The sequence below is a fragment of the Telmatherina bonti genome (genome assembly GCF_933228915.1).
Source record: "Telmatherina bonti genome assembly, chromosome: 13".
Lineage (NCBI taxonomy): Eukaryota > Metazoa > Chordata > Actinopteri > Atheriniformes > Telmatherinidae > Telmatherina > Telmatherina bonti.
The window spans coordinates 1,964,734-1,989,882 of NC_136611.1; the positions used below are offsets into that span (position 1 = coordinate 1,964,734).

The window sequence follows — 25,149 nt, forward strand, 5'->3', positions numbered from 1 at the left end:
TGCTCCTTCACCTGGAAACTCTACAGGACTTCTGCTCCTTCATCACCTGGAAACTCTACAGGACTTCTGCTCCTTCATCACCTGGAAACTCTACAGGACTTCTGCTCCTTCATCACCTGGAAACTCTACAGGACTTCTGCTCCTTCATCACCTGGAAACTCTACAGGACTTCTGCTCCTTCATCACCTGGAAACTCTACAGGACTTCTGCTCCTTCACCACCTGGAAACTCTACAGGACTTCTGTCTGAAACAGGAAGATGTTGGATTTTCCTTCTTTAGAACAAAAAGGAAAGATTTATTTTTCATAATAAATCTGTTCATTATATCAGCAACATTTTATATCCAGAAATGTAAACATAATGAACAAGATCTGTGTTTAAACATTTCTATAATGGTTTTTATTATGTTTGTACGCTGAAAGTAAACTGATAAATTCTCTCTTTGTAATAAATAAATAAATAAATAAATAAATGATAAAAAGAAATCAGCTGCGGGACTTGGGGACATGTGACCCTCCACAGGAAGAAACGCAGAACTTCCTCCTTCACAGTCCGACATTTGGATGCAGGAATCCGGGCCGACATGCCGAACTGCGACCGGTTCGGGCTGTGTCAGTACCAGACCAACAAGCTGGTCCGGATCCACTCGGTCCGGCTCGGTTGCCTGAAGTGGAGCCTGAACGGAGTCATCCTGGTTTTCATCTGGTGAGTGAAGCAGCTTGATCTGGGAGGAACTGGGACAAACTGGGAGGAACTGGGAGATCTGCTGAAACATCTTTATTCATAAACATCCTCAGAAAATAAACGTGTTCGTTTAAAATACGAGATTTTTTATTTCATTTTTATCCGATTTCTCACGATTTATTCATAAAAAGTCCAGAAAATAAAGCGTTTGGTGCTTTATTTGAGGTTATTAATCTGGACCGAGAAGGTTTTAAATATAATTGATGAATTTTTCTGGGGATATAAAACTAAAGTTCTTCGTGCAAGTTTTATTTTTGACCCCAAATATGGGTTTATTTCACCACAATGACTGAAATATGATATGAAACCGTCGTGGCTTCTGGGTTTTACATTTTTGTTCATTATTTGTCCATTAATAACCTAAAATGGAACGGCCATTGCATCATAAATTTATTAAACACAACATAAACATTTTCAATGTCTTCAGGGATTTGTTTGTGTGTTTGTCGTCCAGAAGCACATGTTGACACGCTGCTGTAAAATAAACGTCAGGTTTACATGTTTCTATGTGGACAGGAGGAGATTGGCCTGTTAGCCTTGAGAAAATGGACTGGAAGAGATTTGCTCAAAATAAACAACTAAATTATTATTAGTAGTAGTAGTAATATTGATTATTAGATCTTTGCCAACTAGTCCGCATGTCTCAAAACGCCTGACTTCATCTTGGGTCTGTTAGGACTCTGAAACCAGAACTGTGAAGAACCCGGACGTGTCAAATCAGGAAATGAGATTAAAATGTTCTTTTTATTCGTCAGCATGGTGATGCTGTGGAACAGGAGGTACCAGGAGTTTGACCTGGTGGTGAGCTCCGTTACCACCAAGGTGAAGGGTGTCGCCCTGACCCCCCTGCCCGGGGTTGGGGATGTGATCTGGGATGTGGTGGACTATAGCGGACCCTCTCAGGTGGGTTAGCCAGTTTTCTGTGGAGGTTCTGTGTGACTGGACACTATAAATAAGTCTTTCTGTCTTCCAGGGGAAGAACTCCTTCTTCGTGGTGACCAACGTCATCGTGACGAAGAATCAGAAGCAGGGAAAATGCCCCGAGGTGCCTTCATTATTTGTTGTTCATCAATAACGTCACAGTACGGAGACAGAAGTTTTACAGCTTCATTCAGTTTTACAAATATAAAAATACGTCAGAAACAGAGACCGCAGGCACGCTTCAGGAATCCCACAACCCACTGGGGCTCATGGAAGGGACTGGGTGTGCATGAGGAGAGGACTCTGACACTAAGAGACTGGGGGAAAAGATCCAGGTCCAGGTAGTCAAAGTGGCAGAAATACGAGAAGAATCATTTAAATAAACCAACATGTATCGGTTCTGCCGTCTACAGTGGCACAACCAATCAGAGGGGTTCTGATCCTCACAGGTGTAAACAATTGACACCATGTAGCGCCGTGCATGTCCTGGCCTCTGGCGGCTTTCTCTCAACTTTTATCTCCTGGACTGTAAAACTTATTCACATTTTCTGGCTCGTGTTTTTATTAAGGACATGTTTTTTCTGACCCTCAAAAAATATTTTTATTTCAGACACATCTAATTAATTAGCATTTCCTGACTAGCATTTCCTGACTAGCCTTTCCTGATTAGTATTTCTTAACTAGCCTTTCCTGACTAGCCTTTCCTGACTAGCCTTTCTTCACTAGCATTTCTTCACTAGCATTTCTTGACTAGCATTTCCTGACTAGCATTTCCTGACTAGCATTTCCTGACTAGCATTTCCTGATTAGTATTGCCTGACTAGAATTTCCTGACTAGCATTTCCTGATTAGTATTTCCTGACTAGCCTTTCCTGGGTAGTCTTTCCTGGCTAGCATTTCCTGACTAGCATTTCCTGACTAGCATTTCCTGACTAGCATTTCCTGATTAGTATTTCCTGACTAGCATTTCTAGCATTTCCTGACTAGTATTTCTTGACTAGCATTTACTGACTAGCATTTCCTGACTAGTCTTTCCTGACCAGCCTTTCCTGACTAGCATTTCCTGACTAGCATTTCCTGATTATTATTTCCTGACTAGCCTTTCCTGACTAGCCTTTCCTGACTAGCATTTCCTGATTAGTATTTCCTGACTAGCTTTTCTAGCATTTCCTGACTAGCATTTCCTGATTATTATTTCCTGACTTGCCTTTCCTGGCTAGCCTTTCCTGGCTAGCCTTTCCTGACTAGCATTTCCTGACTAGCATTTCCTGATTAGAATTTCCTGACTAGCATTTCCTGACTAGCATTTCCTGATTAGTATTTCCTGATTAGTATTTCCTGACTAGCATTTCTAGCATTTCCTGACTAGTCTTTCCTGACTAGTCTTTCCTGACTAGTCTTTCCTGACTAGTCTTTCCTGACCAGCCTTTCCTGACTAGCCTTTCCTGACTAGCATTTCCTGATTATTATTTCCTGGTTAGTATTTCCTGACTATCATTTCTAGCATTTCCTGACTAGCATTTCCTGATTATTATTTCCTGACTAGCATTTCCTGACTAGTATTTCCTGACTAGCATTTCCTGACTAGTATTTCCTGATTATTATTTCCTGACTAGCCTTTCCCGACTAGCCTTTCCCGACTAGCCTTTCCTGACTAGCATTTCCTGACTAGTCTTTCCCGACTAGCCTTTCCCGACTAGCATTTCCTGACTAGCATTTCCTGACTAGTCTTTCCCGACTAACCTTTCCCGACTAACCTTTCCCGACTAGCCTTTCCCGACTAGCATTTCCTCACTAGCATTTCCTGACTAGTCTTTCCTGACTAGCGTTTCCTGATTATTATTTCCTGACTAGCCTTTCCTGATTAGTATTTCCTGACTAGCTTTTCTAGCATTTCCTGACTAGCATTTCCTGACTAGCCTTTCCTGACTAGTATTTCCCGACTAGCATTTCCTGATTAGTATTTCCTGACTAGCCTTTCCTGACTAGCATTTCCTGACTAGCATTTCCCGACTAGCATTTCCTGACTAGCATTTCCTGACTAGCATTTCCTGACTAGCATTTCCTGACTAGCTTTTCGTGACTAGCATTTCCCGACTAGCATTTCCCAACTAGCCTTTCCCGACTAGCCTTTCCCGACTAGCCTTTCCTGACTAGCCTTTCCTGACTGGTATTTCCTCACTAGCATTTCCTGACTAGCCTTTCCTGACTAGCCTTTCCTGACAAGCATTTCCTGACTTGTGAGATCTAAATAGTTTTGTCAGCCTTGCAGAATTGATCCTTACATGGTCATTTTATTTGGACCTGAACTCATCACAGCATGGTAAAGCAGGTACACGTTAGATGTCCCTGTCCTCCACAGATGAGTATTTATCTTTCAGGACATGTCTGTATTTCAGGTTCCCCGTAAAGACAGACTGTGTGGGACTGATAAGGACTGTGAAAAAGGAGCGTGGGACCAGCAGAGCCATGGTACGCTGACTACACATTTGTGGAAATAGTCCCTGGTTTTACTGTTTTTTAAGATGAATGACTCCCAGTTTCCTTCACTGAAGTACTTCAGTAGTTAAATACAGAAAAGATTAGATTTGCTTAAATTCAGTCATTTTCCTGCTGTCAAGCTTTTTATTTCATTCAGCCACTATCAGAGGCTTTATGTAGCTCCGGTCCGGCTGCAGAGGACCTGAAGGCCTCCAGTCCGGTTGCAGAGGACAGGAGAGTTATTGTTTGTCATCTGCAGGGATTCAGACGGGATCTTGTGTGAAGTTTGACGTGATGAAGAAAACCTGTGAAGTTTCTGCATGGTGTCCCATCGAGATCCGGACGAGTCCTCCAAGGTGATCTGCTTTTCAGACAACACAGCAGTCATGATCCACCATGTGGTTCTGATGATCCACCATGTGGTCCTGATGATCCACCATGTGGTCCTGATGATCCACCATGTGGTTCTGATGATCGGCATCTGGTTCTGCTTCCCTAAACCAGACCAAGATGCGGTTCTGCTTCCTGAAACCGGGTTAGGGTTAGGGACCGGACCGGGACCTGATTCTGTTTCCTGAAACCGGACCGGGACCTGATTCTGTTTCCTGAAACCGGACCGGGACCAGGTTCTGTTTCCTTAACCGGACCGGGACCTGGTTCTGTTTCCTGAAACCGGACCGGGACCAGGTTCTGTTTCCTGAAACCGGACCGGGACCAGGTTCTGTTTCCTGAAACCGGACCGGGATCTGGTTCCGTTTCCTGAAACCGGACCGGGACCAGGTTCTGGTAACGTGTTTTCTGGTGTGTTGCAGACCAGCTTTGTTGTCAGCAGCTGAAAACTTCACCGTTCTCATCAAAAACAACGTCCGGTTTCCCGCCTTCAGCTTCAGCCGGTGAGTTCCGCCGTCATGGCGACGGTTGATTCGGCCATGTTGGCGTTTTAAGGTGTTTTTGTTCTGCAGACGAAACATCCTCCCCCACATGAGCGATGGCTACCTGAAGACCTGCCAGAGAGGACGCGACGCGCTGTGTCCCATCTTCAGGCTGGGAGACGTGGTCCGCGAGGCTGGCGAGACGTTTTCAGACATGGCGGTGGAGGTGGGTGCAGGCGGATCCCTGGAACAGCAACAAACCAAACGTTCAGAAAAAAACCTTCTCTGTAACTGAGAAGGATTTACTCGATTACTTTTACAGTAATACTTTATTCCCATGTAAACATCTACGTTTGTCTGGACTTATTTGGTGGATGGATAAAAACAGCCCATATGTCTAGAAAAGTCCTCGTCAGTGAGGTGTTGTGGTTCCACATCCGGCCACAGGGGGGCGTCATCGGCATTCTCATTGAGTGGGACTGCAACCTGGACTGGCTCATGCACAGCTGTCGACCCAAATATTCCTTCAGGCGTCTGGATGAGAAGGAAAGCAACAGAACACTGTACCCCGGCCTCAACTTCAGGTGAGGAAAGGAGGAAAAATGGATGAGAAAATGAGATTAATCTGCTTATTGAACGTCTTCTGATCAGGTTTGCCAAGTACAACACAGAGAACGGAACAGAGGAACGGACGCTCTACAAAGCTTTTGGGATCAGGTTTGATGTCATGGTGTTCGGACAGGTGAGTGGACACATCTCAATCTCCTCCCAGATCCTACTGGACTGTGGATGGAAGAAAAACTGATCAAGTTGATTGATCAGAAATATACAAAAATAAAGAGTTGATAAAGGATAAAAGAAATAGAAGAAATTAAAAATACTTTATAAATCCCCAAAGGAAAACTTGATATTGTAGTAGATAGTTAACTTGAGGAGGTCTTGTTCTGGAGGCTCTGCTTCTTGTCCATCCCTGATACACCCCACAACTGCAGAGTCATCAGAGTATTTCTGCAGATGACAGGACTCAGAGTTGTACTGGAAGTCTGAGGTGTACAGAGTGAAGAGGAATGGCCAGAGTACAGTTCCTTGTGGTGCACCAGTGCTGCTGACCTCCATCTCAGACACACAACCTTTCAGTCTCACAAACTGGGGTCTGTTTGTGAGGTAGTCATAGATCCAGGTGGTTGTGGAGGTATCCACCTGGAATTTATGGAGCTTCTCACATAACAAAGCAGGCTGAATGGTATTAAAAGCACTGAGAAATGAAAGAACATGACCCTCAGAGTGCTGCCTGAATGGTCCAGATGAGACTGTGCTCTCTGGAGCAGGTATATGATGGCATCTTCAACCCCAAGTCCATTACGATATGCAAACTGGAATGGGTCCTGAAAGGTGTTTACTTGCTTGTTGAGGTGAGCCAGTAAGAGTCTCTCCAGGACTTTCATGATGTGAGATGTCAGGGCAACTGGTCTGTAGTCACTTGGTTCAGCTGGTTGTGTTTTTTTAGGCACTGGAACAAGGCAGGAGGTTTTCCACAGCACTGGGACTCTATTTAGTCTCAGACTGGTGTTGAAAAGGTGCTGGAGAATCGGACATAGTTGTTTTGAGCAGGTCTTGAGAACTCTGGGACTGACACCATCTGGACCTGCAGCCTTGTTCTGGTTCAGTTTCTCAAGTTGCTTCTTAACCTGATTGCAGGAGACAAACAAGGTGGAGGTCTCAGGATGTCCTGATGTGGAGGGAGATGAAGCTGTGTTCTGGTGCATGACTGAGCTGCAGGGTGACAGATTGGAGGCGTGACAGGAAAGCAGTGGGCTTATGGAGGGTGTGTGGTCTGTTGGGCTGGAGGTAGGGGGTGAACTGAACCTGTTGAAGAATATGTTCAGCTCATTAGCTCTGTCCAGACCTCCATCAGGCTGGTCCCCCTTTAACTTGAAGCCGGTGATCTTCTTCATTCCAGACCACACATCCCTCAGGTTATTCTGCTGGAGCTGACTTTCTAACTTCTTCCTGTAGTCCTCCTTGCACTTCTTAGTTTGTGTTTTAAGTTGTTTTTGTGTCGCCCTCAATAACTCCCTGTCTCCATCCCTGAAGGCTTTCTTTTTGATGTTCAGCAGCTTTTTCAGGTCACTGGTGATCCAGGGTTTGTTATTGGGGAAGCACCTCACTGTTCTTGTTGGGACGATGCTGTTCACACAGAAGTTTATGTAATCTGTCACACACTCAGTCATGGCGTTGATGTCGTCTCCATGAGGTTCACAGAGGACGTTCCAGTCTGTAGCCTCAAAGCCTCCTCTAAGAGCATCTTCAGCTTCAGCAGACCAGATTTTGATAGTCTTTGTGATGACTGGTTGCTGCTGAACGACGGGCTTGTAGGTGGAGGTGAGAAGAACCAGATTATGGTCAGATCTTCCTAAAGGAGGCAGGGCAGAACAACTGGATCCATTATTCATATTTGCATAAAATAAGTCCAAGATCTTATTTTCTCTGGTGGAGCAGCTGACAAACTGCTGGAATGTTGGTAGAGTTGCAGAGAGGGAGACGTTGTTGAAGTCTCCGGAGAACGCCATGAATGAGTTTGGATGCTGTGTTTGTAGCCGAGCAACGACGGAGCTGATGACGTCACAGGCTGTGTCTGGTGCGGTACCAGGTATTATATAAACCGCTACCAGAATAACACAGGTAAACTCTCTGGGTAAATAATATGGACGGAAGCTCACAGCTAACAGTTCCATGTCCCTTGTGCATATCTTCTCCTTGACAGTAACATGTCTCTAAGGGAGAGCCCGGCCACCCTGCGGAGGAAACTCATTTCAGCTGCCTGTATACGAGATCTCCTTCTTTCGGTCACGACCCACAGCTCATGACCATAGGTGAGGGTAGGAACGTAGATCGGCTGGTAAATGGAGAGCTTCGCCTTCTGGCTCAGCTCCTTCTTCACCACAACAGACCGGCGCAGAGTCCGCATTACTGCAGACGCCGCACCGATCCGTCTGTCGATCTCACGCTCCATCCTTCCCTCACTCGTGAACAAGATATATTTAAACTCCTCCACTTGAGGCAGGACCTGACTCCCGACCCGGAGAGGACAATCCACCCTATTCCGGCTGAGGACCATGGTCTCAGATTTGGAGGTGCTGATTCTCATCCCAGCCGCTTCACACTCGGCCGCGAATCGCTCAAGCGAGAGCTGGAGATCACGACCAGATGAAGCCAACAGGACCACGTCATCTGCAAAAAGCAGGGACCCAATCCTGAGGCCACCAAGTCGGATCCCCTCAACACCTCGGCTGCTCCTAGAAATTCTGTCCATATAAGTTATGAACAGAATCGGTGATAAAGGGCAGCCTTGGCGGAGTCCAACCCTCACCGGAAACGAATCCGACTTGCAATGCGGACCAAGCGCTAACACCTGTCGTACAGGGACCGGACAGCTCGTACAAGGGGGTCCGGTACCCCATACTCCCGGAGTACCCCCCACAGGAGCCCCCGGGGGACACGATCGAACGCCTTCTCCAGGTCCACAAAGCACATGTAGACATGGTTGGGCAAACTCCCATGCCCCCTCCAGGACCCCAAAGAGGATATAGAGCTGGTCCACTGTTCCGCGACCAGGACGAAAACCACACTGCTCCTCCTCAATCCGGGATTCGACTATCTGGCGGACCCTCCTCTCCAGGACCCCTGAATAGACCTTACCGGGGAGGCTGAGGAGTGTGATTCCCCTGTAATTGGAACACACCCTCCGGTCCCCCTTCTTAAAAAGGGGGACCACCACCCCAGTCTGCCAATCCAGCGGTACTGCCCCCGATGTCCACGCGATGCTGCAGAGGCGTGTCAGCCAGGACAGCCCCACAGCATCCAGAGCCTTAAGGAACTCCGGGCGGATCTCATCCACCCCCGGGGCCTTGCCGCCAAGGAGCTTTTTGACCACCTCAGTGACTTCAGCCCCAGAGATAGGAGAGTCCACCCCTGAGTCCAACAGCTCTGCTTCCTCATGGGAAGACGTGTTGGTAGGATTGAGGAGGTCTTCGAAGTATTCCTTCCACCGACCCACAACGTCCCGAGTTGAGGTCAACAGCTCCCCATCTCCACTGTACACAGTATTGATGGAGCACTGCTTCCCCCTCCTGAGCCGCCGGATGGTGGACCAGAATCTCCTCGAAGCCGTCCGGAAGTCTTTCTCCATGGCCTCGCTGAACTCCTCCCATGTCCGAGTTTTTGCCTCGGCAACAGCCGAAACCTCATGCCACTTAGCCTGTCGGTCCCCATCAGCTGCCTCCAGAGTCCCACAGGCCAAGAAGGCCCGATAGGACTCCTTCTTCAGCTTGACGGCATCCCTCACTGCTGGTGTCCACCAACGAGTCCTGGGATTACCGCCACGACAGGCACCAACAACCTTACAGCCACAGCTCCGGCCGGCCGCCTCTGCAATAGAGACACGGAACACAGTCCATTCGGACTCAATGTCCCCCGCCTCACTCGGGACATGGTTGAAGCTCTGCTGAAGGTGGGAGTTGAAGCTCGCTCTGACAGGGGACTCAGCCAGACGTTCCCAGCAGACCCTCACAACACGTTTGTTTCTGCCAGATCTGACCGGCTTCCTCCCCCACCATCTGAGCCAACTCACCACCAGGTGGTGATCAGTTGAAGCTCCGCCCCCCTCTTCACCCGAGTGTCCAAGGCATGTGGCCGCAGGTCCGACAATACGACTACAAAATCGATCATCAGGGAATCCTGATGCCAGGTGTACATATGGACACTCTTATGTTGGAACATGGTGTTCGCTATGGACAATCCATGACGAGCACAGAAGTCCAATAACAAAACACCATTTGGGTTCAGAGGGGGGGGACCATGCCTCCCAATCACTCCCCTCCAGGTCTCACTGTCATTGCCCACGTGAGCATTGAAGTCCCCCAGCAGAACAATGGAGTCCCCAGAAGGAGCACCCTCCAGCACTCCCTCCAAGGACTCCAGAAAGGGTGGGTACTCTGAACTGCTGTTCGGTGCATAAGCACAGACAACAGTCAGGACCCGTCCCCCCACCCGGAGGCGGAGGGAAACTACCCTTTCATCCACCGGGGTAAACCCCAACGTGCAGGCACCAAGCTGGGGGCTGATGAGAATGCCCACACCTGCTCGGCGCCTCCCACCATGAGCAACTCCAGAGTGGAAGAAGGTCCAGCCCCTCTCGAGGGTTCTGGTTCCAGAGCCCAAGCCATGTGTCGAGGTGAGTCCAACTATATCTAGTCGGAACCGCTCAACCTCGCGCACAAGCTCAGGCTCCTTCCCCACCAGAGAGGTGACGTTCCACGTCCCTAGAGCCAGCTTCTGCAGCCGGGGATCGGACCGCCAGGGTCCCCGCCCCTTGCTGCCGCCCAGCTCACACTGCACCCGACCCCTACAGCTCCTCCCGCAGATGGTGAGCCCACGGGAGGCTAAACAGCCGAGAGATAGAAAATCGTTGGTGGAAAAAGCTGCGGATAAAAAAACCTCGGATTACGCAAGGATCAGAACCAGAGGGAGAGGAGCCAAGACAAGAGGTGGGGCCAAGACAGGGCGCCACTTTCACATCTTTTTTAACCAACATGCATGTGTTTAGACGGTAGGAGGAAGCTGGAGTACCGTAAGGAACCCACACGGGCAGAACATCACACAGAACCTCGACTGGAACCTGCAACCTTCTTGCTGCAGGGCGCAGCGGTAACCACTAGCAGTCTGCAGTAGTGATCAGACGGAGTGTGTGTGCCTGGAACATTTCAGGCTCCGCGTCCGTAAAGTGGACTTATGGAAACAGGATTACTGAGGCCAAACGAGGCCTTCTGCGGCCGGAACGTGATTTCTTTCTGCATTCTGCCTCCTGACCGACGTCTTTCTGCTGCCTGCAGCTCTGCAGGAACCTCACCAACAGTTTGCTGTTTTCCAGGCGGGAAAGTTCAGCTTCATCCAGCTCATCATCTACATCGGTTCCACGCTGTCCTACTACGCCCTGGTGAGACATCCTGCCGCCGTGCTGCGTCCAGGTTTCTGTCAGAACATTAGACCTGGGGTCCACGCCGGTCTGCTGCTCTGCAGGTTGTGTATGTTTCCTGCTGCAGCTCCAGAACCAGAGGAAAGGCTTGCAGAATTTAACATAACTTCACATGAAAAACAGCAAACATGTAAAACCTGCAGGACTGCGGCCCTGGACCAGAACTGGACTCTCCTGTGTTAGATCTCCAGCATGTCTGCTAAGTTCTGGAACATCCAGATCTATACGTGTGATCAGAGCTGGGTGGGTCTACGGCCTGCTGGGGAGATGGCTCTGCAGATATGTGTGTCATCAGCAGATGTGTGTAATGATGGCTCATCATTACACACACACACACACACACACCTCCAGCAGATGTCTGTCAATCCGACATCCTGCTGCTTTTCTCTGTTCAGGTTTCCTCTCAGATGTTGTCATGTTTTATTTTATTTTTTCTTTTAATTGTCTTGTCCAGCATTTAAGCAGCAGACTGATGTTCTGGATGTTCTGCTGAGCAAATTTATTTTGCCAAGAGGAACTTTTATAGATTTAATGATCCCCTTGTATTTCTGGATTCTTATTTTATTTTTCTATTTGTTTTGGATAATAGTTCGTATTGCAGAGTTTATGCTGCTGGACCTGACCGGAGAGGACAGAAAAGGGACAGAAAGAGAACAGAAAAGAAAACATAAGAGAAAGAGATCAATGCATACACGTATATGCACATACATACCCACTTACATATATATGTATATACACACACAACACACACACACACTAGCAAACAAACTAGCAAGTTAAATCAGAAAGACAGAATTAGAGCTACCTGCTGATAATGAATAAACTTGGATGACTCAGTGACTGTGACACATGCAGAACATTCAGAGTGGAACGTGTTCAGAGAAGAGAGATCATGCCAATGTGGCCCCGCCCACCCACGGCTAGAGGCAGGCCAGGAGAACCCAGAGACCCGGGTAACCGGCAGACGTCATGTCGACATGAACATTTAGATTTGTCAGAACAGTTTCCTCCTTCCTTCCTCTTCACCTGCAGACGACGCTCTTCCTCGATTGGCTTATTGAAAGCCGGTGTTACGCTGCAGAAGTGGGTCAGACCTACTCTGAGAAGAAAGTGGAGTCGGTCCAGGACAGCCAGCAGGTAAGTGGGACTGGTTCTGAGAAGCCGGACCCAGCTGAGCCGGTTTTAACGTTCCCGTGTTGCAGTGCATCCTCTGTGTTTCCTACGTGGACGAGAAGAAGCTGCGACTGGTGAAGAAATCGCAGAAGAAGAGTTTACAAGACATGAAAGCAGTTTCTGTTCAGCCTCGTAAGGTAAGAAACTCTGGGAAGGCTTCATGTTTCATTCTGGGGTCGTACTCGCCACGCGGGAGGGTACAGGCAGGGGCGGGGCTAAAGAAAGCGCTGAGGTCACAGGAGGCGGCTCTGTAGTGTGTGTGCTCTTCAGTCTGCCACTGGTGGGGATGTGGCCTTGAAAAGCAGATGCAACAAGCAGGGGAGGATGGGAGTGGGGGAGGATGGGAGTGGGGGAGGGTGGGAGTGGGGGAGGATGGGGGAGGGGGAGGATGGGGGAGGGGGAGGATGGGAGTGGGGGAGGATGGGAGTGGGGGAGGGTGGGGGAGGGGGAGGATGGGGGAGGGGGAGGATGGGGGAGTGGGGGCGGGTGGGAGAGGGGGAGGATGGGAGTGGGGGAGGGTGGGAGAAGGGGAGGATGGGGGAGGGGGAGGATGGGGGAGTGGGGGAGGGTGGGAGAGGGGGAGGATGGGGGAGTGGGGGCGGATGGGAGTGGGGGAGGGTGGGAGAGGGGGAGGATGGGAGAGGGGGAGGATGGGAGTGGGGGAGGGTGGGAGAGGGGGGAGGATGGGAGGAAGGAAGGATCCAGATCAGAGATGGTGAAGCTTGTTTTGGGAACTTCTCTCCGACCTTCAGCCTCTCCATCGTCATCCTCCCGACTCCAACCTGCTGATCCGGGTCCATTCCTGTCGATCCGGGTCCATTCCTGCCGATCCGTGTCCATTCCTGCCGATCCGGGTCCATTCCTGCCGATACGAGTCCATTCCTGCTGATCCGGGTCCATTCCTGCCGATCCGAGTCCATTCCTGCCGATCCGAGTCCATTCCTGCCGATCCGGGTCCATTCCTGCCGATCCGGGTCCATTCCTGTCGATCCGAGTCCATTCCTGTCGATCCGGGTCCATTCCTGCCGATCCGAGTCCATTCCTGTCGATCCGGGTCCATTCCTGCCGATCCGGGTCCATTCCTGCCGATCCGAGTCCATTCCTGCCGATCCGAGTCCATTCCTGCCGATCCGAGTCCATTCCTGCCGATCCGGGTCCATTCCTGTCGATCCGGGTCCATTCCTGCCGATCCGGGTCCATTCCTGTCGATCCGGGTCCATTCCTGTCGATCCGGGTCCATTCCTGCCGATCCGGGTCCATTCCTGTCGATCCGGGTCCATTCCTGCCGATCCGGGTCCATTCCTGTCGATCCGGGTCCATTCCTGTCGATCCGAGTCCATTCCTGCCGATCCGGGTCCATTCCTGCCGATCCGGGTCCATTCCTGCCGATCCGAGCCGGCAGCGACTCCAGGCTTTTGTCCAGTCTGCAGATAAACTCTTTGTTCTTTCGGTTCTTCAGGGCATCAGTGCTGAAGGTGCGGTAAACTCCGGCAGCTTGTCCGCCGCTGCAGGTCACCGTCCCACCCTGCTGGTCCTGGTGGACTGGTGCGTGTGATGTGTTACTTTACACCATGACATACAATCTGAGGCGTGGACACGCGTTTGCTTAGCGGGGTCATCTTTATTACGCCAACCTGTGTACATCATCATCCACACCCTAACAGCATCTACCAGCATGCCTTGCGCAGGTGTTCCTTAAAGTGACAGCGCTGCGTTCTTACATTACATCTCCCTCCTTTAAAGATCATTTCCAAATTATTACCACCAACTTTGAACTTCAGGGTAGCTGACAGAACATTCAACGTCAATTATTACTGGATTGACAACAATAAGCTTTTTTCTTTATACCAACCTGTGTTCCCCTCAGGCTTACTTGTGGTTCCTAGAGTCTCAAAGAGCCGAGCAGGAGGCAGAGCCTTTGGTTATCAGGCCCCTCTCTTATGGAATAAGCTCCCAGTTAGTGTTAGGGAAGCAGACACCCTCCCCACCTTTAAGACTAGGCTGAAGACTTATCTTTTTGATAAGTCCTATAGCTAGGGATGGTTAGCATCCCTTAGTTATGCTGCTATAGGTTTAGACTGCTGAGGGACATTTCCTGATACACTGAGCTTCTTTCTTTTTCTCTTTATCTCTTTCTTTTACCCCCCCCCCCCCATAACAGTGTTGCATCATTAACATGTATGTCTCCTGTCTCAGCAGGTCTCCCTGGCCGGGAGTAGCAGTTCCTGTTGTCTGTTGTCTTTCTGTCCTCTTCCCCCCACACAGCAGAGGCAGATGGCTGCCTGTCCTGAGCCGGGTTCTGCCGGAGGTTTCCTTCCTGTTAAAAGGGAGTTTTTTCCTTCCCACTGTCGCCAGTGTGCTTGCTCAGGATGGGAGATTGAGTTGGACTCAACTCAATCTGTTGGTTTCCTTATATAGGCTGTTATGAATTGGCCTTCATTATGTTTTCTTCTCTGTCTGTAAAGCGTCTTGAGACGGCATTGCCGTGATTTGATGCTATATAAATAAAGTTGAAGTTGAAGTTGACTGTTCCTTCTGTAACGCTCACCCTTCTTTGCCGTCTCCACGATGTACGACCTGGGAGTGGAGCTGCTACTTTGGACAGCTGCTGGAAATGTCCACTGTTTCTGTCCATCCAGTTTTGTGAGTGTGGAATCCCCCGGGGTCAGAGGTGGCAGGGACTGCACTCCATATCTGCGGTTGTAGACGTGCGCCTGCTTCTGTTTTGCTGAGGCGTCAGTCAGTCGAACTTTGTCCATATTGGGCCAGCCTGGTTTCAGATGGTCCAGTAGAATAGGCAAGGTGGTTCTAATTTTTCTGCCCATCAACAGATCAACAGGACTGGCTCCAGTGGAAGTGGCCCTGTACGTCGTGAGGGTCAGTAGGGGTCGTCCTGTCTCAAGATAGTCTTTGCAGTCTGGACAGCTCGCTCCACATGTTCATTGCTCTTAGTGTGGAGATGATGTGACATGGGCAAAGTCATATTCCATTAATTCTGCTTTTTGAATTCGAACAGGTCTACTGCTAATCTCTGCTGTGGTCTGGAAGGGAGAGCACTTGGAAGTAAAGGCTCTTTTCTCTGTGAGTGTCTGTTCTCAGTGCAGTATGGGCACTGCTGTACTTTTACTGCAATGTCCTGTCCCATTTGGGCCACCATACAGACTGTAAAGCCCTTTGTCTACACTTAGGCCCTGGTGCCCGTCGTGGATCCTGTCTAGGACCATTTCTCTCATGTTGATAGGGATCACAATACGACTCCGTCTCACAATCAGGCAGTCGAGTTCGGATAATTCTCCTCTCACGTCGTAGAAGTCTCAAACTGACTCTGGGACGTCGCTGATGTACTCTGGCCACCCTGACCTGATAAAACCCCGAACAGAGTGTAGCTGTGGATCATTAGCTGTGCTTTCTCTGATCTCCCAAGTCTCTGAGGTGTAGCTGGTACTTGACTTATGACTGCATCTATGTGTGCTGCTACATCTGCATGAGGTCTCGTCCCCATGACGCTGTTCTGGGCCCCTAGACAAAGCATCAGCTACAGCTAGAGTCCTGCCCGGTGCATACTCTGCAATTCCGTTAAAGCGCATGAGTCTCATGAACAGTCTCTGGCACCTGATAGGGACGATGTCCAGGTCTTTGCTGTTAAACAGGGGTACGAGGGGCTTGTGGTTGTTTAGCAGTCTGAATTTGTCAAATCCAAATAGGTACTTTTCAAACCTTTTGCACGCCCAGGCAATGGCCAGGCACTCCTGTTCAATTTGAGCGTACCTGGTCTCTGTGTCACTGAGTCGTCTGGATGCGTAAGCCACAGGTTTCCGTTGGTCCATGTGCTGCTGGAGAAGTACGCCTTCCAGTCCGTAGCTGCTTGCGTCTGCTGAAACTACAGTGGGTCTGTTAGCATAAAAAAGACCAGAACAGGAGCTGTGACCAACTGAGCCTTGACTCTCTGAAAAGCTGTGTGCTGGGCCGGCTCCCAAAACCACTCGACATCCTTCTTTAACGGCTTTAACATAGAGCGGCTGGCCTACTGTAGACAGCTCGGGAACATATTTAGCCAGATAATTTACCATCCCGAGGAACCTTTTGAGCTCGGTGGTGTCACATGGCTGAGGGAAGTTCTCTATCCCTGTTACCTTCTCTGGGTTGGTACAGACGCCATCCTTGTTGAGGATGTGAGAAAGAATTTCATCCTGTCGGAGTTTACGCTTACGTTCGTTCAGTTTAAGCCCTGCTGCCTTGATGACTTGAAGTGCTTTCGCCAAGCGCTGGTCATGGATCTCCTCATTCTCGCCATGAATAAGTGTCATTCATGTACACTTCAGTTCCCTCAAGTCCTGCAAGAGTCTCCGCCATTTTCCTCTGAAAAATCTCCGGAGCTCTTCTGATCCCGGATGGGAGGCGTCGGAAAGCATACCCCCCAAACGGAGTGATGAATGTCCTGAGCTTCTGACTGTCCTTGTGCCGTGGTATCTGGTAAAACCCACAAGCAGCATCTAAGGAAGTGAAAACTTTGGATCCAGCCAGCCTGGTCACGATTTCTTCAACGGTGGGCAGGACATATTTTTCACGCTTCACTGCTCTGTAAAGCCTCCTGGGATCTGCACAGCAGCGCACCTCCCTGCTCTGCGCTGATAGAAACATGCCCGCTTGTGTACGACGTTTCGGCGAGGAATAAAGTACTTGTTAAACTTCTGACGCATCACGTCGTGGTTTTTCTTGTCATCTTCACTCACTAATGTAAAAGAGCTGAAGATCTTTTCTGCCCCGCTCCCCATCGAATAGATGAGCGAACTCACTTGCACTCCGCCATCTTTGTCCCGTTATGCGAGCCGATAACTGGAAAATCTCTGTCTCCGTTCAGGTCACTCAGCCGGGCGATCAAACCTAAACTCACTCGGTGGATTAAACTTCGCCATCCCGGTGGTGTCTGTAGTTCACTTCTGACACCGTGTGATGTGACTTTACACCATGACATGCAGTCTGAGGCGTGGTTGCTTACCGGCAGCGTCTTTAATACACCAACCTGTGTACAAGAACATTCACACCCCAACAGCATCTTCCAGCCCAGTGACAGCGCTGCGTTCTTACGCTACAGTGTGGAGAGGAGAGACAGGCCTCCCGCAGATCTGCTGGAGTTTAAACATCCTTCATGTGTTTTAGATGCATTTTGATACTCGCTGCAGGTGTCTGTGTTTCAGGACGATGCAGCGCACCAGAAAGCCGTTGTGTGTCTGCTGCAGCCAGATGTTGGATCCCATGAGGACGCTCAGCCTCCCCTCCACCGCAAACCTGACACAAACCGCCGTCCTCGCCGTCCAGCCTGGTGTAAATGCAACTGCTGCTCCTCCTCCTCTCTGCCTCAGGAGCAGCTATGCTGCAGGTGGAGCGACGGCGTCTGCATCACCTCGTCTGCTCTGTTCCAGCAGCTGGTGCTGCATCGTTCCCTGCTGGAGGCCATCTTGCTGTACCAGGACCCCTTGTCCTGTCCAGCCGGCGGGGTTCAGGCCACCGCCCTGCGCCACTGCGCCTACAGACAGTACATCAGCTGGAGGTTTGGGCTTCCGGCTGACGGCGCTCATCCAGTCATCCCCAGCTGCTGCGTGTGGAGAATCAGGGAGGAGTATCCGAGCCCTGACGGACAGTACCGAGGCTTCACGGCCACCGGGCCGGATGGAGAGCTGTGAGCTCCTCGTGGTGGATCCGGGGCTCCCTGCTGCGTGATCAACTAACACCGTCCTCAAGTTGGAAATAAGAAGTCTGCTTTGCTCAGAAGGTGAAGCAGAACCTCAGAAAGACAAACTGCTTTGTGTACAATCTGCTTCTCAACTTGTTCAGTTTTATGCTGCGTTCACATCGCAGTGATCCACTTCTGCTCCATTTGTTCCGACATGAAATAAACCTTTAATGCCTGTTAAAGTTCCTACTTTATGTTTTTATCCGAAGTCTTGATTTGGCCCCTAACAAGGTGTAAATATAAAATAATCAGCATGGAAACTGTCAGAAGTATTGTAGTGTTGAATGTTTCCAGCAGGGGGCAGAAGATGCAGCCGGACACGTTGATTCGGTCCCAGTTCCGCTCCATTGCATACGTCAGTTCTCCAGTCCGGTCCTCAGACCCCCTCCCCTGCCTGGTTTAGACGTGATCCTGCTCCAACGCATCTGAATCAGATTATTGAACTTCCTCATCAGGTTCTCTGCAGCCTGTTAACGAGTCTTTATTCCATCCAGGTGTGTTCAGGTAGGGGCGCCTATCCAACCTGCAGGGAGGAGGGGGGGGGGGGGGGGGGGGGGGGATGCGTGGATCATGCGTGTTTAAAGCATGTTAGAAGGGAGACGTGAGACATCTCAGCAGCTGGAGGAGATTTTTCCTGAAACATGGTCTTCGTCGTTTCACTTGGCTGATTTTCTCCACGCCTGTTTTTACGTTCATGACGTTTTGTTCAGAACTTTTCTGGTCTTTAAAGTTTACTTCTGTTTTATTTTGAGCTGCATTGAGAGAAACACTGGAAAAAAGTTGGAACTGTGGTAAACTGGGAAGTTCAGGAATCTCCCATCGTTAAGTGGTCTTACTGGGAAGTTTGTCTTCCGCTATGTCCAACAACAAAGAAACAAAACTGGAAAGTATCAAGAAGAGGAATGCTGCAGAATCCATTTAATGACTGTTCTGTTTTCCCAGCAGCGAGACACAGAGACGTCCGTTGTCCATCCGATTGACCTGCGGACCTTTCCGGAGCAGCTCATAGTCTGCACTTTGCTTGCTAACAGCTTCCTGGTGTTTTCCTGCAGTTTATTGCAACTAAAACGCAGATTTGTCAGCCGTCACGCGGACGTTTCTCTCAATCATCTCTGCAGGAATAATCGAGCAAATCTGCAGCTTTTCACATTTAGATTTATCTTTTCCTCAGAGCCTTTCAACAGACCAGACCTCAACCCTCTTTCTTTCAATTTCCAGTAAAAACCGGTTGAATCCGCTTCAGTCCCGCTCCGTTCGCCCGACACAGTTTTCACGTCACGTCCGCGTGATCCAAGCATGTGCAGAAACAACATCACACCACCAGAAAGGCTGCGATCAGGTTCACACAGCGGAGCTTTGGATCAGTCTGAAACCAGGACCAATATCCCGATACCGATACGGTACCGATATCAATACGGTATCGATACGATATCGATACGATACCCCTATTTAATAAATTTGCATCTTTAATTCTGTTCATTATAAAACACAAAGATTTTTGCCCCAAAAAACATTTTTATTAACAGACTGAATGCAGTACGGAGAAAAGTCCATTTCAGCTGATATTTTCTGTTTCAGTAAAACTCAACGGTAGAAATTAAATAAAGAAAAACCGAATCTGCTTCTTATTTACACTGTTTGGCTTTTTGCCTCCAAAATGCCTCTGCAAAAAAAAAAAATTGATTTCATCACAGTGGTACCGCGATCCACACTATACTAGCTTTGGCATCAATACTACCAATGTGTGTATTGATCTGACTGGTCGAACATACATACATACATAAAATGACGAGTAGCCCGTTCTGCGCTATGAAAGTAAAACACGCAGTTTGATCATGTTTGCACAGTCGGCAATTTTACCGACATAAAAACGACTTTTCACCTGACTTCATTTAAAGTCAGCTGACTCAGGTGGATACTGGTCAAACTTTCTGGAACTATGCTGGTTTAGCTGGAAAAGCGGCTGCAGTTTAACCTCCACAGTGACAGCTGATGTCCTCAGCCTCCTTTCTGTTAATAATAAATGAATAAAACTTGTTTATGAGACAGTTTTTATTAAACATGTTGAGAAGACGTTTAGAAGCTGAAAAGTTTCCAATCTTTCCAAACACTTTAGAGCAAGAAGAAAAAAAGATTTTCTTCAATCTTTTTTGGCTGATTTAATATAAAAGATTTGTTTATGTTTACAGTTTATTACTTTGTGTCTAAATGGTTGTAGTGCGGAATGTGTCCACCAGGGGGCAGAAGACAAACATCAGATTGCGTTGAAAAGGATTCTGAGCAAAGATTTCCTCCTAAAATGTCTCAGAAACTTTCCGTCCTCTGAACTCTGACAGCTGCTGCTCCTCGCTGCGTATTTTCCTCTTCCTCGCGCTGTTCGCTGGTCGCCTGCAGCATCGTGCCACTTTCTGAACGAAGAAACTACTTATTTATACTTCATTCAAAAACCAACTCAGATACCTTGTTGATTATTTCCACTAAAACGTATCACGTTTTTGTTAAAAGTACATTTTAGTTACTCTGTTAGTGACATTCTTTCTGTTAATATTTGTACAGCGTCATTAATGCACGGAATAAAAGACAAAATAACTTTTCAGCACTGCTGAAGTCACCAATGGTCGACACATGCTGTTAAATACAAGTGAGTACATGCCGTTGAACATGTGAACCACATGTGGTTCAGGGTTAGGGTGGTTCACATGCACCAACATGTGAGTACACAGAATACATGTTGGTGAAACACGTGAATCACGTGTTAATAGGTGTGATTTACATGTGTAGACATCAGGTTGACATATGTAAATCACACACGTATACATGTGTTTGACATGTGAATCACACGGTGCTCTAAACTGTCTGCAGATAATAGACACAACTAAATTGGACTATTTCATAATAAATCTACACATTTGGTGGATTTTATTTCGACTGATGATAAGAACATGTTTTTTTCTCCTGTTGACCTGAATCGACTGGCCTGAGGTGGGAGAAAGTCCATATTTAATGACTTTCCAGCCACGTCTGTTCAGTCTGAATGGAACATGTTTGGCTTTAATTCTGTTTTTTTTTCACCGTTTTCGCCCCAGATTTCACAAACTTTGAGTTGTAAATGTAAAACACAGAAAGATGAGAAACATCTGCAGAATCTAAAGGAGGCGTTTTTTCCTTCACCGTTGTCATGTGGAACACACGAAGCCTTCGCCGTCTGGAAGGAAAACACGCCAGACGTTGTGTTTTTGTTCTCCTGTGGGAAAATCCCCACGTTGTCAGAGGACTGCAGTGGAAAGCAGAGCTCCAGTCTCTGGGAGGAAGAACCGAAGCCGGCCTGGTTGGACCAGGACAGAGGCCATGAGGAAGGAGTCGGAGAGTCTCATGTGTGTTGTACTGTTTAGTTTGGAGGTTTTCACCATGCAGCTGTTTGTATGATGAGACCAAATAATGTTCTTATTAAACAGCTATTATTTTGTTATATTGTTATATTTTATCTTGAGAATATAAGAATAAATTTATTCATGCATAACAATAAATCATGTTCTGAAGAACCGTTCGTGTTATTTTGGGACAGATATACACAGAAACATACATTTGTTTTTGGCAACAAAAAAACATACATACATACATATATACAAACATACATACATACGTATGTACCGAAATTTATACATACTTACATAAATACGTTCATATTTCGTACATTTATTTGTTACTGCATACATACATATATATTTGCCAAAAAAAAATACATGTATAGATAAATTCATGCATGCATACATACATTAAATACATACATATATACATATTTACATACTGATGTAGACATTCATATATTGCCACACATATATAAGTAAATTCATGCATACATACATACACATATACATACAAACATACATACATACATACTTACATAATTAATTACAAATTTACCACATAAATAAATACATGAATATGTACTTTCATACATACATACATACTTACGAAAATACAATCATATTTTGCCATACAAATACAAATACATATCTAGATACATATATATATATATGTACATTAATTCATACATATATACACATATACATACAAACATAAATACATTTATTTGTTGCTATGGAGATACATATGTATATACATACATAAATAAATAAATAGATACTTACATACATATATACATTCATACATATATATTTACATAAATATATTTATAATTTGCCACATAAATAAATCCATCTGTCCATCCATCCATCCATACATACTTACATACTGATGTAGACATTCATATTTTGCCATACAAGTACACATATGTATATGTACATTCATGCGTGCATATATACACATATACATACAAACATAAATACATTTATTTGTTGCCATGTAGATACATATGTATATACATACATACATACATAGATTCTGAGATGAATATGTTCATATTTTGCCACGTAAATACATCGATCCATCCATCCATACATCCACACATGCGTGTCTTCATTCATGCATACATACAAACATACATACATGTATTTGTTTATACATACAGACATATATATATGCTTACATACATACAGAAATACATTAATATTTTCCCACACAAATACATACATGTATATGTACATTATTGCATACATTCATACAAACATACAAACATACATACATACATACATAAATACATACATACATACAAACATAAATACATACATACATACTTACATACATTTATTTGTTTCTACATACATACATACATACATACATAGATACGTTCATATTTTTCACATACATATGTACATATATACATTTATTTGTTGTTACATACATACATAGACACATTCATATTTCTTCACATACATACATGCATGCATACAAACATACATAAATACATTTATTTGTTTCTACATACATACACACATACATACATACATAGATTCATTTGTCGCAACATACATTCAAAAATACACACTTACATACGTACAAACATATATACATATATTTATTTGTTTCTACATACATACATACATAAATAGATACATACATAAATTTATTTGTCGGAACATACATACATATATAAATGTATACATTCAAACACACATACTTACATACATACACACATTCATACATATATACATACAAATATACATACTTACGTGAATACATTCATACATACATAAATTTACTTGTCGTTACAAACATACATAAATTTATACATTCAAAAACACATACTTACATACATACATGCATATATATATATATATATATATATATATATATATATATATATATATATATATATATATATATATGTATGTATATATATATATATATATATATATATATATATATATATATATATATATATACATTCAAAAATACGATACGACTACAAAATCGATAATCGAACTGCGGCCCAGGGAATCCTGATGCCAGGTGTACAAATGGACACTCTTATGCTGGAACATGGTGTTCGTTATGGACAATCCATGACGAGCACAGAAGTCCAATAACAAAACACCATTTGGGTTCAGAGGGGGGGGGGGGGGGCATGCCTCCCAATCACTCCCCTCCAGGTCTCACTGTCATTGCCCACGTGAGCATTGAAGTCCCCCAGCAGAACAATGGAGTCCCCAGAAGGAGCACCCTCCAGCACTCCCTCCAAGGACCCCAGAAAGGGTGGGTACTCTGAACTGCTGTTCGGTGCATAAGCACAGACAACAGTCAGGACCCGTCCCCCCACCCGGAGGCGGAGGGAAACTACCCTTTCATCCACCGGGGTAAACCCCAACGTGCAGGCACCAAGCTGGGGGCTGATGAGAATGCCCACACCTGCTCGGCGCCTCTCACCATGAGCAACTCCAGAGTGGAAGAAGGTCCAGCCCCTCTCGAGGGTTCTGGTTCCAGAGCCCAAGCCATGCGTCGAGGTGAGTCCAACTATATCTAGCCGGAACCGCTCAACCTCGCGCACAAGCTCAGGCTCCTTCCCCACCAGAGAGGTGACGTTCCACGTCCCTAGAGCCAGCTTCTGCAGCCGGGGATCGGACCGCCAGGGTCCTCGCCCCTTGCTGCCGCCCAGCTCACATTGCACCCGACCCCTACGGCTCCTCCCGCAGATGGTGAGCCCACGGGAGGCGGGGCCCATGTAACCCTTTCGAGCTGAGCCCGACCGGGCCCCATGGGCGAAGGCCCGGCCACCAGACGCTCGCTCTCGTACCCCACCTCCAGGCCTGGCTCCAGAGGGGGGCCCCGGTAACCCGCGTTCGGGCAAGGGAACATTCATGCCCAGGTTTGTCGTGGTCATAGGGGTCGATGAGTTGTGCTTGGTCTGGTCCCTCCCCTAGACACCTGTTTGCCATGGGTGACCTGGGGCATAAAGCCCCGACAACATAGCTGCTAGGATCTTCAGGACACACAAACCCCTCCACCACGATAAGGTGACGGCTCAGGAAGGGGAAATCTGCTTGTCAGAAACAGAAATATCGTCTCGTCTCGTCTTCGTGCCGCTTATCCGGGGTCGGGTCGCGGGGGCAGCAGCCTAAGGAGGGCAGCCCAGACTTCCCTCTCCCCAGCCACATTTACCAACTCTGCGGGGGGATCCCAAGGCGTTCCCAGGCCAGCCGAGAAATATAATCCCTCCAGCGTGTCCTGGGTCTTCCTCGGGGTCTCCTCCCAGAGGGACGTGCCTGGAACACCTCACCAGGGAGGTCCAGGAAGCATCCTGACCAGATGCCCGAGCCACCTCAACTGGTTCCTCTTGATGCGGAGGAGCAGCGGCTCTACTCTGATCTCCTCCCGGATGACCGATCTCCTCACCCTATCTCTAAGGGAGAGCCCGGCCACCCTGCGGAGGAAACTCATTACGAGATCTGGTTCTTTCGGTCTTTCGGTCACGACCCACAGCTCATGACCATAGAAACAGAAATATGAATTTAATATTTAAGTTAAAAAACAAATTTCCAATGAAATGTATATTTTTTTAACAGTGTCGGTTTGCTGCTTTTGTATTTGTGTTGTAGCTTGCATTGTTCCGACACTTCAGGGCCACCATCGTCCTGAATAATGATTCCAACTGTAGGAATGATGTCCTTGGTTGAACGGTGGTGCATTACGTCCACCTGTCTGTAGATCATTTCTACAGAATTTTCTATCAAATTCAGGTACGAGAGGTGGGAAAGTCTCTGTGATGCAGCAGACCGTTATTGTTGTTGTTG

At 47.3% G+C, this 25,149-nt stretch overlaps 1 protein-coding gene across 3 annotated transcripts; it reads left to right on the forward strand.

Moving 5' to 3' along the window:
* The first annotated feature begins 573 nt into the window (after positions 1-573).
* p2rx7 (purinergic receptor P2X, ligand-gated ion channel, 7) lies at positions 574-18,120 on the forward strand. 3 transcript variants are annotated; one of them, XM_079251461.1, is made up of 13 exons: positions 574-705; positions 1,500-1,647; positions 1,718-1,789; positions 4,065-4,137; positions 4,406-4,502; positions 4,959-5,039; positions 5,109-5,244; positions 5,466-5,602; positions 5,670-5,760; positions 10,948-11,013; positions 12,085-12,189; positions 12,255-12,362; positions 17,409-18,120. In XM_079251461.1, the coding sequence occupies exons 1-13, from the start codon at positions 584-586 to the stop codon at positions 17,907-17,909; spliced, it is 1,737 nt and encodes a 578-aa protein (XP_079107587.1). In that variant the 5' UTR covers positions 574-583; the 3' UTR covers positions 17,910-18,120. The 3 variants fall into 3 exon arrangements, with proteins under 3 accessions (XP_079107587.1, XP_079107588.1, XP_079107589.1); XM_079251462.1 differs by having other exon boundaries at positions 17,424-18,120; XM_079251463.1 differs by lacking the exon at positions 10,948-11,013.
* The last annotated feature ends 7,029 nt before the right edge of the window (positions 18,121-25,149 follow it).

What these genes read in the sequence shown, in the direction of transcription:
- p2rx7 (XM_079251461.1), top strand. Translation starts at nt 584, where the DNA reads ATGCCGAACTGCGACCGGTTCGGGCTGTGTCAGTACCAGACCAACAAG. An exon ending in GTCATCCTGGTTTTCATCTG is followed by an intron (nt 706 to 1,499) that starts GTGAGTGAAGCA and finishes TTTATTCGTCAG; the next exon opens with CATGGTGATGCTGTGGAACA. An exon ending in ATCCGGACGAGTCCTCCAAG is followed by an intron (nt 4,503 to 4,958) that starts GTGATCTGCTTT and finishes GGTGTGTTGCAG; the next exon opens with ACCAGCTTTGTTGTCAGCAG.